The following is a 15,001-nucleotide window of genomic DNA, read 5'->3' on the forward strand; positions in this document are numbered from 1 at the left end:
AGGGGCGTGGCGCGGCCGAAGCTCTCTGATTGGCTGCGGGCGTCAGGGCGTCGCGCCGCGATTGGGTCGCGCAGCTGTCTGGAGCGAGAGCGCGCGAGGTGGGGAGGGGGCCGCTGGAAGCTGCTGGAAGTCGGGGGCGGGGGATGCGGCTGGGGCGCCGGGGCGGGGACGACGGGGGCGACGGCAGGACGGGCCGCGCCTGTGCAGGGCGGTCGGGGGCGGCGGGCGCGGGAGGAGGTGGCGGCGGAGGGGGAGGTGCGAGCCGGGCACCGCCCCCGGCCCCTCCCCGGCCTTCCCCGCGCAGCGCTCCGACCGCGGGCGGCCCAGGGGCGGGCGCGCCGCTGCATCCCCATCCTCGTCGTCGCCCGGCACAGCGCGAGCGGGCGAGCGGCGCGGGCGGCCGGAGCGCCGAGGCCCGGCCATGGCCACCACCAGCACCACGGGCTCCACCCTGCTGCAGCCCCTCAGCAACGCCGTGCAGCTGCCCATCGACCAGGTACCCCGAGGCGCCCTGGCGCCGGGCGTCGCGCCCTCGCCGCCCCTCCCCGCCGCGGTGCCACCCGACCGGGGGCCCGGGAGGAGGGTGGGGGCTGGGGCCGGGCGCCCGGTGCCCACCTACCCGCCGCTCCCTGGAAGGGAGGGAGCAACAAGCCGGTTATTGTCCCAGAGCCCCCTCCCTCCTGGGTGCGCCCGCAGCCCCCCATCCCCGGGCCGAGCGGGGGTGGGCCGGGCGTTGTTGCCGGCGACAGCCCCCGGGGAGAGTGGTCGTATGGGCGTGCGGGTGTGCATGCGGTCTCTGCCCTTCGCGGCAGCGGCGCTCGGATCCGGTGGTCGGGTCCCGGAGCAGCCCCCGGTGCGCATGGACCGGGTTGTAGAAAGGGTGCGGAAGGCTGCGCTTTGGGGAGCCTGGCGTGGTGCTGCCTGCCCCGCGCGCGCCTCTGAGCGACCCCCGGAGAGGCTGATGCATGGGTCTGGGTGTGCTGGGTGCCTTAGAGACGGCGTCGATGGGTGCTAGGGGCCCGGAGAGGCTTAAGCGCTACTGCACTTTGGGGACAGTTTGCGTTGGATTGTGGCTTAAGAGAGACAGAGGCAACAGTTTGGGGGAAGGCAGACAGGTTATGAAGAAAAGTCGGAGTTAATCCCAGGATTCTAGCTGACAAAGTGGCAACCTTGTAGATTGATGCAGCCACTTTACCTCCTTGCCCAGCCCTCAGAAAAGCTCTTGACAGTGTCTAGGGAAGGGTGGTATTTAAATGAGGCCAATCGAGTTTGATGGTTTAAAGGGCCTAAGGATTACTGAGAAATAAACAGCATTGTGATGGGAAAAGCAGCGCCATTTTTACTGAGAAAAGAAAGTTTGGAAGTATTTTGTTGTGACAGTGAGATTTAGGGAAGTTGTTAATGAGGCGGGGGGTGGGGGGCGGGGGTGTATAGTTAGGTGATTGCTCTAGCCCCAGGCTAAAGGTAGTTAACTTTGGAAATTTTGCTTACAATTATTTCAAGTGTACTTAACCTGGAAGTGTTTGGACTTCACACGGGATACTGGTTCACTGTCTTGAACTTGAAGGTGCTGCTGTCATTTAGTCTTCAGGGATTTCACTTTAATACGGGATTCCTTCTTGTCCAGACGGCTTTCCATAGCAGCAAGCTGGAAACCTGACATTAGGATACTAGCTGCTTTGTGCTTTACTGTTTTAAATAAAATCGCCTTAAGTATGTCGAAGGAGTGTTAAACAATTGTGGCTTCTGTTGAAATTCCACATCGCGGTCATAACTTCTGGTTAATAGTAAAGTACCTATCCCCCACCTATCTTGAACAAGAGTTCTAATGTGTGTCTTGCTAATAAAGTATGGTAGTGAAATTAATCGTGTATTCGAAGAAAATATTCTTCTCTCTTTATTAATAAATTGACCAGAATTTAGGGTTTTTCATCCTCCCGGCCCCGCGGAGGATTCTTGCTGACATTTCCACACTGGTGTGCAGTGTATGACCTTTTAGCATATCACACTCCTGCCTTAAATAGGCTACTTCCAGTATATCAGCAAATGCAGGGTGGGTGTCTGTTGAAAAGTTCTTTGCTGATGAGGAGCAAGGGAGATAGGTTTATATATTTACATTTCTTTCAGAGAGATGGGCACATGTTCACGTTCTCTTTTTCTCTCCCCCATCTTTCTTTCCCTCCCGCTCCATGTCTGCCATAGCCCTACCCATCCCTGCTATGCTGCAATATTTTCTTGACTATGCTAATAATACCTATTCATTTATATAATGCTTATAACTTTTTAAAGTGATTTGCTATTAATGAACGCATTTAAGCATCCAGAGAAAGTTCTTTTCAGTACTGAAGTAAGCAGGAGAATCAAGGGAAAGTGACAGGACTTAAAATTTTTGACATCCTTTATTAGCTAAAGGTCTTAAGCTGGTACCTTGGGACTACTCTAAATTTGTACAGCCATGTGTAGCCCTGACTTTGTATAGCACAGTCGTGCACTGCATAGTGACATTTTGGTCATCAGACCACATATCTGATGGTGGTCTCGTAAGATTATGATGGAGCTGAGCAATTCCTATTGCCTAGTAAAGCTGTAGTCATTGTCATGTCGTAGCACCACGCATTACTCATGTGTTTGTGGTGATGCCAGTGTAAACAAACCTAATGTGCTGCCAGTCCAAACAAACCTACTGTGCTGCCAGTCCTATGAAAGTCTAGCACATTGTGTATACTACACAATTAGGTACAGTACGTAATATTTGAGAATCCTAAGTGCATCACTGGTTTATGTATTTACTATACTTTTTATTGTTGTTTTATACTCCTATTTATTTTAAAAAAAAATTAACTGTGGAACAGCCTGAGGCAGGGCCTTCAGGAAATATTCCAGAAGGCATTGTTATTGTAGGACATGACAGCTCCATGCATGTTATTGCCCCTGAAGACCTTTCAGTGGGACAGGCTGTGGAGGTGGAAGACAGTGATGTTAATGATCCTGACCCTGTGTGGGCCTAGGCTAGTGTGTGTGTTTGTGTCTTAGTTTTTAATCGTTTTTTAAATTAAAAAAATTTTAATAGAAAAAAGCCGATAGAATAAGGATATAAAGGAAGAATATTTTTATACAACTGTACAGTATGTTTTACGCTGTTATTATAAAAGAATTAAAAACTTAATAAAGTAAAAAAGTTACAGTAAGCCAAGGTTAATTTATTATTGAAGAAAGGAAAATATATTTTATAAATTCAGTGTAGCGTAAATGTAGAGTATTTATGAAGTCTACAGTGGTGTATGGTAAAGTCCTGGACCTTTGCATTCACACCCTGGTCACTCACCCAGAGCGACTTCTAGTCCTGTAGGCTCCCTTCATGGTGAGTGACCCATACAGATGTACCATTTTAAATCTTTTATGCTGTGTTTTTACTGTACCTTTTTTATGTTTAGATACATACACACTTACTATTGTGTTACTTACTACAGTATTCAGTACAGTATGCTGCTGTATAGGTTTGTAGCCTAGGAGCAATAGGCTGTACCATCTGGTCTAGGTGTGTAGCAGACTATGCCATCTAGGTTTGTGTAAGTACACTATGGTGTCCACACAGCAACAAAATTGCCTAATGATGCATTTTTCAGAACATAGCCCCATCATTAAGTGACACATGACTGTAGTTTGAGTTGTTTTCTCTTTGAGCAAGGCTTTAAAATATTGGATTAATACCACACAAGCCTTAACTTTTCATAGTGATAATAAGCTGTTCTTTGAAGCACCTTAGAGTTGACTTTCTTGTTGATGAAACTGTTGGAATAACTAAAAACTCCATTTTGTAAAATTGGATGACTAAAGTCATTTATCCATTATTTTTAAATTGAGCAAAATAAAAATTTTTATAATGTAAATCATTTATTCCAAGTTGAGAGAAATCTTATGAATTTGTTGTAATCACATAGTGTGATTCAACAGGAAAAAGACAAATCAGGAAATGAAAAGTGTAAAAATATAACTTGTTAGTATGTTAATTTGGTATGTGCTAATTAACAATGTTTTGAAAAATTGGGAAATTATAAAAGCAGTTGTTTGATGTCCGAGGAAGAAAAGGACTTTAGTGTAAGAAAAACAATTAACTTTTTACTAGGTAAGTGTGGAATTTATGAGATGATAGAAATTATGGGTCTGCATGGAATGTAAGAATGCACCTTGCAGGGCAAGGTAGCAGAAAGGAGGAAGTGTTTTGTGCTTAGGCTGAGGCCAGGGAAGGAAAAGAAGCAAAATACTTTGCCTTAGACTCCTGGGTTGTTTAATTTTTACTGAGAATTCCAGAGGTATTGGAATTTAGGTAGCCGTAGTATTTGTTCAATAGGCCTTAAATTTTAATAAAAATGTAGAATCTATTATCAAGTGAGGTTACATGATGCTTTAAGATAGGAAGTATCGGCATCTGATGTTTGCCTTTCTAGGCCTTGTTTTCCAGATGACTTTATTTCTAGGGTAATGTTTAGTAGGTGGTTATGATTAAAGGAAGGTATGGAGAGTGGGTTTTGAGGAGGGAAATGGACTGAGAAAGAGCTGTGCCAAGAAAAGGCCCAAGTGTGCTGTTTAGACAACATCAGGAATCACTGAAGGTATCTGTGTTCTTTATTATTAATAGTTGCTGATGTGCTGGATTTTTAAGACTCGAAAGCGAGCACCAAAATGAAACAAAATAATTAAATGTCCCAGATCAACCTATTTTTTAGAGTGTTTTTATTTTTCAATCTTAACATATCCTGTATGCTATTACATTCGATTTGCCTAACTCCCGGTTACCAAACTGAGGTTGCTATCCAGCCTTTTCCCTCTTCCTCCCTCCCTCCCATCTCTTTCTTGCCTTTTTAACCATTTTCTGTCCTTATTTCTCATGATGCTGTAATTACTGCTATGAAACTAGAGTAAATTTCCCTAGTGATGTGATGATATCCAGGATGGCATACTTGGCAGAAGGCCAGTTAGGGATGAAGCTGGCCTGTATAAAGTCATTGAACAGCCATGTTTAGGGACAGGGGTCATTCATTGTTTTACAGATAATATGCTGAATTCCGGGCAGGGAGAGGGGCAAGATGGAGACTCAGGATCTTTTGAAAGGTTTGGACAGGGAAGGGGAAGGAGGAACGGTTATATGTTACTAATCCTGCAAAGTCAGATAATAATTATAATGTCTAACACTTAATACAGTTTTCAAAGCTGTTTCACACAGATTATATTATTTAATCAAATCCTCACAACACCTGGTGAAGTCAGATAAAGTTCAAGACCTGAAGTATTTAGCTTCACGGGTGTGTGTGTGCGTGCACGTATGGTATTTACCATTTGAATAAAAAAGGTCAGGTTTAGTTTATGGTCTTAATAATATGTGGCAAATATTTTTGGTAGATCATTGTTTTAGATCATATTTTTGGAGGGAAAGGAGGAGAGCAACTGAAGGTCCCTGAAGTCGACACTGAAGGACTAGGGGTTGTGGTTGACACAGAGAAAATGGTGATGTGTAAGGGAGAGAAAGCATTGTGGACTTACGAGATCTTTGTTTCCTTTTTGGACAGTTCATTGACTGATCTTTTCTATATATTCCCAACCCCCGCCCCCCGCTCTTCCCCTGCACCGTGCAGATAACCAGTGAAGTGAAGTTGATGTTAGGGAAAAGAGTAGTTGAAAACATTCACTTCTTTAATCTTCCTGCAGGTCTGTACTATGATGAATTCCATTTTATAGATGAAGAAACAGGTGAAGTTGTCAGTATTGAGCCTTCTTAAGAGTATGACTTTTAGGAAGAGAAGGTGAATGGCAACAAAACAAGCAGATCAAAGATTTATTTTCAACTTGCCATTTGAATGCTCTAGGTTTAGAACATAAATATTTAACTCATTTCTCTCTCCTGTCTACTTTTACACTCATAATGAGCATTAGTCTTCATCATGAGAACACTGAAAACCCGGACAGTCTGCTGTGAACGATTCCTTTTCATCAGGAAGGCATATGGGACTGAGAATCTTGAATCTGTGTTTTAGCTCCTGTCAGTTAACAGTTTTAGATATGTTACTATACATGAATGGGTTTCCTCCTCTATGTGTGTTGGGCTTAGTTTTAAAATTCCATGACTCTCTGTTTGTCTTATTAACTGATAAAGCTGCCCAAATTCTTTTTGGACCAAGTTGGAGAGAAAATAAATAAAAACTTAGAGGAGGAAAGTGAACTACTAAATTTTGAAGATGTTTTCAATAGTAAAGAGAGTTGAAACTGCCTCTCTGTTTAATTCAGAGCAGCTAAGCAAAATACCACGAGCCCTGACAATTGCAGCTAATGTATACAGGTTTCCCTGTATTCCATGTCCTTCATTAAGAGGAAGTAGTAGGGCAGTGGTGTAGTGGAAATGGCATGATTAGGTTGGCAGCCAGACTCTGCCAGCCTTGTGCTCTTTGGCAAAACACTAAATTTTTCTTTAAGCCGTGGTTTCCTTATCTGTAAAATAAGGATAATAATAAGTAGTAGTACCTATTTGTAGGTTATTGTGAAGATTGAAACCATAATCTTTGTAAAATGCCAGGCCTCTAGTAGATGTTTGATGCACAGTTCCTTCCTCTTTACAAATTATCAAATTTCTGGAATTTATGTTTTTATTTTGAGACGTTAACATCTGTTCATATGTATTTCATTTTTAATCTTTAGGACTTGCTTTTTAGGAAGGGAAATACAAGGCTTGGGTTCGGTCGTATGCCCACACAGTGATTAAACTAGGATTAAAATCTAGTTTTGAATTTGGAGTCAAAAGTGGTTTTTCTGCTTCCTCACTGCTTCAAGAGCTCTTTGTCTCCCTGCTTTAAAAATGCTTCCTATGTTGTTACTGCCTCTGTAGGTACAAACAGCCTTCATCTCCTTCAACTCTGTTTATTGGGTCCATCAGGGCCAACTTTCCAGGGAAATAAAAACAACTCACACTCAGCTTTTGGCTCCAATTGGTTTAACAGGTGGGACTCTACAATGATAGCACTTGGTAAGATTCCTTTAAAATAAAAGCAGCCATAAATATGACCCTCAGCAGAGTGGTCTTTTAATGATTTTTATGTGTGCTATGGGTGATTGAAGCAGGCTTTTCTCAGTATGTAGTGTGTGGCAACTGGGGCAGCTGATGGGTGGAAAGGTAGGCTCAGGATTCAGGAGATCAGAACAGGCACTGGTGATGTGCCTCTTCTACCATGGCTTCCCAATCCTAACCGTCCTTCCTGTATCCACTGCACCTTGCACACGAATCTTTTTCTGAATCCCATCTGATGTGACTGCTTCCTTATTTGAGCCACGAGAGTATTTTGGATTTGGCATTGTTCTGGCATTTACATTCTACTTAATGTTATATGTATCATTCAGGGTTCTGCTAAGAGATACAGATTGAAGTAGGTAACTAAGGCAACCAGGTAACTTAAAGAGCTGTTTACAAAGATGTGGGCAGGTCTTGGGAAATCAGCAAGGAATAGCGAAGTTCCCGAGCCAGCTGCACTAGATGTGGAGGGTCAAGGGGGAAGGAAGGAGCAGAACCCCAAGATAGTGGCTGTGGAGCAGGGGCTGCTTCACAGCAGGGGAGGAAGAGCTATGGCCTCCAGTTGAAGGACGCAGCCAGCCTACAGCGAACCTGAGTGAGGGCTGCGGCCGGGAGAGCATGCCCCTGCCTCTCGCTTCCCCCATCCTCTCATCTCCTGCTGGGGTCTACTTCAGAGGACAAGTTGGTGCTTTGGGGGCACAGAATAGAGAGGAGAGTGGATCTGGAGGGGCATTTAAATACAATCCAGGACGTTAGGGTTGCTTCAGTATGACTTACTTCTCTACCCGATGAATACAAATAAAAAACCTGTTGTCAGACTCCTTTATGCACATTCTTATTTTGTCTCTTTCTTCTCAGTCATACATTTTGAAAGAATAGTTGATTTCCTAATTCTAGTTCACTTTTAAAACCATTATAATCAGACTTCCGTCTCTGATACTCAGAACCAAATCCAGTGGCAAATGTTGAGACATGCAGCACTCATCAGTTACTTCCTTGCTTAAAACTCTTAACAGCTTCCACGCTGCCGAGCCATTGCGGTGCATTTTTAAAGTGTGGCTCTGAGACCACTTGTGTCAAAAATCACTTTGGATCGTTATTAAAAGTGTACATTCCCAGGCTCTACTCAGGGTATACCCAGTGAGGGCCAGGGAGTCTGCATTTTTGACAGGGCTCCTGCTTCCCCCCACCTCCCACCACCATCACAGATAACAGACTTGGGCCAAAGTTTTTAGGCTGTTCATATTATTAAAAGTTTATTAAAATGGAATGTAGGCCGGGCGCGGTGGCTCACGCCTGTAATCCCAGCACTTTGGGAGGCCGAGGCGGGCGGATCACAAGGTCAGGAGATCGAGACCATCCTGGCTAACACGGTGAAACCCCGTCTCTACTAAAACTACAAAAAATTAGCCGGGCATGGTGGCGGGTGCCTGTGGTCCCAGCTACTTGGGAGGCTGAGGCAGGAGAATGGCGTGAACCCGGGAGGCAGAGCTTGCAGTGAGCCAAGATCGTGCCACTACACTCCAGCCTGGGTGACAGAGCAAGACTCCGTCTCAAAAAAAAAAAAAAGAATGTATTTTTAAAAAATGTTTATATTTAACACATTAACATGTACTCGCCAAAACATAAGGCAGTGTAATTGTGCTATTGACAATATAGTCACAAGGGAAAAATAAAATTCACCGTGTACTCTACTCTAGGCAATTTGGCCCTGAAACAAGACAATATTAAAGTTGGATGGTGTACACATCTACCTTCAGTCCTGTCACTGCATCTCTGGTGACTGTATGTATAGTCTCGTATGTAGAAAATGTTGAACGTCTACATTTGGGGTCCTTCCGGAATGGGAGGCCTGGGCCAAGTGTCCCTTTTGGCCTACTCTGTGAGAGAGCCTGCTCCATGTGATTCTTTTTTCCCTCCTTTAAAAATTGTATTGATTGATTGATTGAGATAGGCTGGAGTGCAGTGGCTCAATCTTGGCTCACTGCAACCAGTAGTGAGATTGCCGGATTATGTGGCAGTTCTGTTCTTACTGTGAGCTTACCTTTGAAAGTCTCTGTCTGATGGGGTAGGCTTGGACCCTCAGAAGGATGGCTTATTCAACCCCCGACCCCTGACAAACTCTCACACTCTTTCCACACATGCCGAGTAAATTGCTTAGAGCAACGTATGCAGAAGTGGCGAGCTGGAATTTAAATCCTGGCTTTCTGCTGCTTAAAGTACTTGCATACTCAATTACTTAAAATGCTCCTCAATACATTTTCTCTCTTTTAACTCCTTGCCTTTGATTAAGCTGTTTCCTCTTGAAATCCCTGCTACACTTTTTGGCTTGGCAGATCCGTATTTTTCAATAGTCAGCTAAAGCCTATGCCTCCTTGATGAAGCGTTTTAAGATTTGCCCCATCTTTTCCTCCCTTTTTGGGTATCTTGCGTGCATGATATGTTCGTGCATGCTACACCTACATGCCCTAAGTATTTGTAATTCTTCTGCCTCAGGCTGCAGGCATTCCAGGTGGACCCATGACTTGGGACCCCTTCACACAGCTGTCTCGCATCCCATGCAGCATTTATGTCATGAGGCCAGTGTTCTGGAGAAGGACCGAGAGAAGAGAGACCCCTGGTATTCCTGATCTGCCTCTCTCCTTTGCTCTGGACTAACCAGCCTGTCCTGTTTCTGTACAGCAGAAGCCCAGTGTCATCCAGTTCTTTCTTAGGAAGGAGTTAATGGCAAGATCCCATGCGGGGTCCTCGCCCCTCTCCACTGCCTTCTTGTCATATGTGAGTACCCCTCCAACTCCAGGAAGCAGTGTTGCGAGAGAGTGCCTGGGCTGCCCTGTTGGTTAGTGCCCTCCGAACAGTCCCCTCATGCCCCGCTTTCACTGTATTCTACTCTGATGACACCTGGAGCATTGATTTTTTTTGTTTGCTTTACAAGTCTCCCTCCCAAACTAAATTCCTTAAGAATAAGGACCTCCACTTACTCATCTTTGTGTCCCGTCTGCCTAGGACCATTCTTGGCATGGAGCATGTTTAGAGTCCGCAGGGCTGGTGTGATGAAAGCATAGACTGGCTCAGCTTCTGACTGTCCTTGTTAGCTGTGTGCTCTTGGCAAGGTGCTGATCTTTTATTTGCTTCAGTTTCCTCATCTATAAAGTAGGGCACGTAGTGGGTGTCTCCCCACGGAGTTGTGGTTAGCACTGAGGAGACAATGCACACAGAGTCAGAACCTGGCGTTTTGGGTGTTACTGACTTTAAGTGCTTTTCCAGGGGCTGGAGAGGGCACCATGCTGTTTAAGGCTTTACATTCTTCAGAGCCTAGGAGAGCGTTCTCTGTCATCCATTTTGCAAGGAGTGAAGTGTCTCATGTATGCCAGGTGGTGAACAAGACACAGGGTACAGCGGAGGTACTGCAGTTGAATGCAGTGATTTTCAGACATAAAACAGCGCAGCTCCTTGGAGCACTTAGCCTGGTAGAGAGGGCCAGGTCCTGCCGAGGAAGTTAGGAAGGCCAGGTTCTGAGGGATGCGGTCTAGTGGGTCTAGTGGGGTCATGCTGGGTGTTCCCAGGGGACTTTTCCTGGGAACTGTGCACTTTTCCTGTCTTTCATTGGCACTCACGCCTCCTGGGCTAGGCACAAGGCAGGTTAGGGGCTAGGGAATCTGTGGACACTCACTTCACTGGCCGACAAGCTTCTCCACAGACTGAGCTCCCCTAATCAGCTTCTGGTCACTCTGCAGCTGCTTTCTCTTGCAGCTGGTCTGTGCCTCTTACCGCTGTGGAGTCTTGAGCATTCCGATGCCTTTAGTGGTTAGGCTCACTGAAGGACCGCACAGCAGGTCTCTCTTAGGTAAGAAGTGAGTGATAGAAACCTTTTTAAAATGGGTTACTTAAAAGGAGGCTGAGGACATGCAAAGCACTGAAGAATTTTGGGGGATTTTGGCTGGATTATTCAAAAAGAATTGAAGATAATTGTGAGAGGTACCACTATTTTCAGCTGGATGATTACAGTGTCAGGTGTGGTTGGAAAAAGAAGCTTTATGAGCATTTTAATCAAGAGATTCAGATAAAAGAAGCCTGCAGTTGCACAATTGTCTTTATTGATAGAGAACAAAGGACTGCCACTTTTAGTGTCCCTTTAGTAGGGCCCTCCAGAAAGACTCCTTTGGGATATCTCACCCACCCTCCATGTCCTCCAGCCATCCATCCAGTCCAGGGAAGCCTGGCTTTTTGGCAGCAGCAGATGAGTCATCGACAGATCCTCCCAGAGCAGCTCAAAGGAACAGGTAAACCTGTGTCCCTGTGGAGTGGGGAAAGCTCTGCTGAGCCAGGCGACCAGCCAGCTGCCAGCCCCCTGGACCACATTCTTCTGGGAAGTCCCAAGCTCTGACCAGCATGCCTTGCTTCTGTCTAGGCGTTGGACAAAGACATAGCTTCCCATTTTAATCCATCATCTCATAGAAACTTTTTCAGGTTTTGGAGATTTTCTCCGCCAGACTTAGGGGTTAGTGGAAGGTCAGGGTGATACATAACATATAATTTTAGATATATTTAAGTAGTTCAGTACATGTATGGTATATGTTAAAATAAAATAGATAGCTCCCTGCTTGTACAAACAAAACATTCTGGTTCTTTTAATTTTCTTTTTGAAACTAGATTATAGCTAAAACTACAATATATACATGAAAAACATGTAAGTGATACTTTACTTGTTAAAACTCAATGGAGAGGCTGGGCACGGTAGCTCATGCCCATAATCCCAGCACTTTGGGAGGCCAAGGCAGGAGGATCCCTTGAGTCCAGGAGTTTGAGATCAGCCCAGGCAATGTAGCGAGACCTTCAAATCTGTATTAAAACAAACAAAAAGAATGAATGGAGAGAGGCGCTGCCTGTTACAGAACAAGTAGTTACAAAACCATTTATCTACTGGGTGCTCAATAAATAGTAAGTAAAATTGGATGCATCTAATTTAAGAATATTAAATTTCAAGATAGATGTAAAGACCTGCAATAAAGGTCTAGAAATTAATTGTATAGACAGAAAGTGACTTGAGACCGGAAGTACATTTTATCAACAAGCCCTGGGAGTTTGTGTTTATTGTATGGTGTTGCTTAGCTGACCAGATTGTGAGGTTAGGCGAAATAGCTAATCCCAACATAAATTCCAAGTTCAGCTGTCTGGAGGGTACCAGGGAAGGAACATGAATGGAAAGGCAGATGCATGGGTTTTCTGAGGTGTAGACAGCATGACCGTCTGAAAGCCCATGCCCAGGCTAAAGGGAAAGCCCCTACTCACTTTTACTAATGGTGACCATAAAGGAATGTTGGCTTGGTGCTGCCAAAGCTGATTTGTCAAGGGAAGATGGAAATTTGGATTTTTTGTGAAAACAGGATTTTTTAAATTTGGGGTAAAATTTTAAGTTTTCTCTTTTTGAGCCCTGATAACACATCTGGACTAGATTTAGTTTATTGGCCACCAGGAATTAGGTAACAGTTTCTGTTAAATTTGTGGTGTTCAGTCCAATCTGAAGTACACTTGTGTTCTGAGACTTAAAAGGAACATTGACAAATGAGATTATAACCAGAGCAGGGCACTGAGGACTACATAATGCTTGGAAACCGTGTCAAGCAGTAGTTGAAGATACAGTTCTTATATTTCACCGTTTAGTAATTTCATCCTTAAATTGGCTGAAAGAGTTTCAAATTTTATCTGACTAGTTCTTTTCATTTGGAGAAGATCACATCTTGGAAATAATCTTGAAAGTTAATACCCCATTACAGTGGAAGGTTGGAATTTCACACTACTATCATTTTATTCTTTTTGCAGATCCTGTATTACTATTATTAATTGGTTTACATTGTCAAGGCTATTTTATGGTATGTGACATTAAAATAAATGTCTAGCTGGAGGGGAATAAAGTAATACTTGGAAAGGTCTTGATAAGTCCCTGTCAGTTTTTCGTTTTTCTAGAAAGTGTATATTGATTTTTGGCCAAAATGTTTTATTTTGTGATAACTCTGGAGTTATCAGCTTTGGAGTTTAGGTTTAATCTGTAGTGTGCTTCACTGTGAGTGTCAGCATGCCTTTTCTAATACTAGGACTGACACAGCTGTTCTTATTACCTATATCCCAAGAGTAGCAGTGACAGAGATTTTTGGTTTGCAAGTAGAGCCAGGAAGATGAAGGTAGAGGACAGGGGAGAGGTTTGTTGAACTAGTACTTAGTATCTTTGGAGATAGTTAAGGGGTCCTTAGTATAAGCTTATAATGTTGGGTGCTGTAATTATAGCCCTTGTGTATTTCTTGTACGATGAGACTAGTTATGTCTTCACCTTTTGTTCTTGGAAAATACTTTTAAAGCCACATAGTAAAGGAAAATTTTGGTAAACTTGGCATCAAACATTGAGCCTCAGCTGTCTATTAGACTTGGATGGAAATTCTGATATGTTAATCAAAATTAATTCTAAGTATTGTTGCAATTTTTATATGAATTGAAGGAATTCATTTCTAAGGACTCAAGTTTCTTTTTAAGGTATAAGAAGTATAAATTAATGGAGAAATATTCCAAGAAGGTTTTTGGCATATACTCAGAGTTTTACTTTATAGGATTATAAAGTGATCTATTAAATAATTTTTAAATGAATATTTCATTGGGTAGGAAATGCTTCAGTAGATTAAAAAATTCTTAGAAATTAATAGTAAAATAGTATATTAAAGATAAAAGGATGTTAGTACTATGTCAGCAAAGACAGAAAAGACTGGAATGGTGCCAGAGGCTGGACTTGGATTGCTTTCCTTTTTGTATTTTATTGAAAGCAGGAACCACTAGAAAATAATATAAAAATATTAAACTACTTTTCCTATTTTGTCTCTATCCCCAGATTTGATAAGTGTGTGATATTGGAGTTTAGCCCTTGTGAAATGAAGGAGAAAGTATAAATTTTCTCGGAATCCTGGAGCAAAGGTGCAACTTCTAGTTAAGGAAACTGCAGAGTAAAGAAGGGACAGCCTAGCTCATTCAGTATTTATTGGTTGCCAGGCTTTTTTCTAGGCCTCAAATTTCAGAGAGCAGAGGGTCGAGTTGGCAGGGTTTGATGATATAGCAAATGAAAAAATAAACGTGTTTCATATATTTAGATTATAGTGACTAAGATCGTGGATTGAGGAGTCAACCTGTGTTCCAGTTGTGGTTCTGCAACGTAGCATCCCTTACAAGCTGTGTGAGTTTATCCGTGTGCACAAGAGTGTAGTGTGTAATGAGTACTCTATAAATGGTAGCTATGGCTGCCATTGCACCTTTTGTGCAAACTGCTTGTGTGAAATAAAGTTTTATCAGGTGTTGGTTATCTGGATTGTATTTGAACACTTCTGCTGGTGCAGCGCTTGCTCCCTTCGTCAGGGCAGCCAGTTTCATTTCTAGATAGTTGTAGTTGCTAGAGAGTTTGTCATTTACATGCTTGCAAACTTTCTGGAGTAACCCAGAAGTGGTCTGAATAAGTCCACTTCTTCGTGGTTACCTTTCAGAGAATTGGACACTTCCTATTCTTTTTTCACATGGCTGGCTTATGAACACCTGCGTATTTGTACATTACGCATCAGTAGCCCTCAGTCTTCTGTGAAATCCATGGGCTCATGATTGAACATTTCTAGCTCTCCTGGGATGATACAGCTCCGTATCTTGAAAGTTCACTTTCTAAGTGTTGTCCTCTCTAGAGTTTTGCAGTATTGGTGTACTTATTTGAAGATTTTTTTTGCCTCTATTGTTTATTAAAATGTACTGAAAATAAAATGGCTAATATAGTAATAAGCATGTTCTCATAAATTATCCTGTTGAGCCAATGATAGAACCCATGAGGCATGCCCAAAATACCATTTCTTCAGACGCAGTAGACTCATTTGACGTTAGCGGGCTGATGGGTGTCAGGTGTGACAAAGGAGCATAACTGAA

At 43.3% G+C, this 15,001-nt stretch overlaps 1 protein-coding gene across 7 annotated transcripts in view; it reads left to right on the top strand.

Moving 5' to 3' along the window:
* The first annotated feature begins 200 nt into the window (after positions 1–200).
* The window catches only part of MBOAT2 (membrane bound O-acyltransferase domain containing 2), a 150,919-nt gene continuing 136,118 nt past the window's right edge, over positions 201–15,001 (top strand). For 2 of the 7 annotated variants that reach the window (XM_034952575.3, XM_055108268.2), the window contains exon 1: positions 277–496. In XM_034952575.3, the coding sequence (XP_034808466.1) occupies positions 422–496 (75 nt within the window). In that variant the 5' untranslated portion in view covers positions 277–421. Of the gene's footprint in view, positions 497–15,001 lie in introns of all 7 variants that reach the window. The other 5 variants (XM_034952578.3, XM_055108269.2, XM_055108267.2 and 2 more) reach the window with 5 other exon arrangements.

The sequence above is a fragment of the Pan paniscus genome, chromosome 12 (genome assembly GCF_029289425.2).
Source record: "Pan paniscus chromosome 12, NHGRI_mPanPan1-v2.0_pri, whole genome shotgun sequence".
Lineage (NCBI taxonomy): Eukaryota > Metazoa > Chordata > Mammalia > Primates > Hominidae > Pan > Pan paniscus.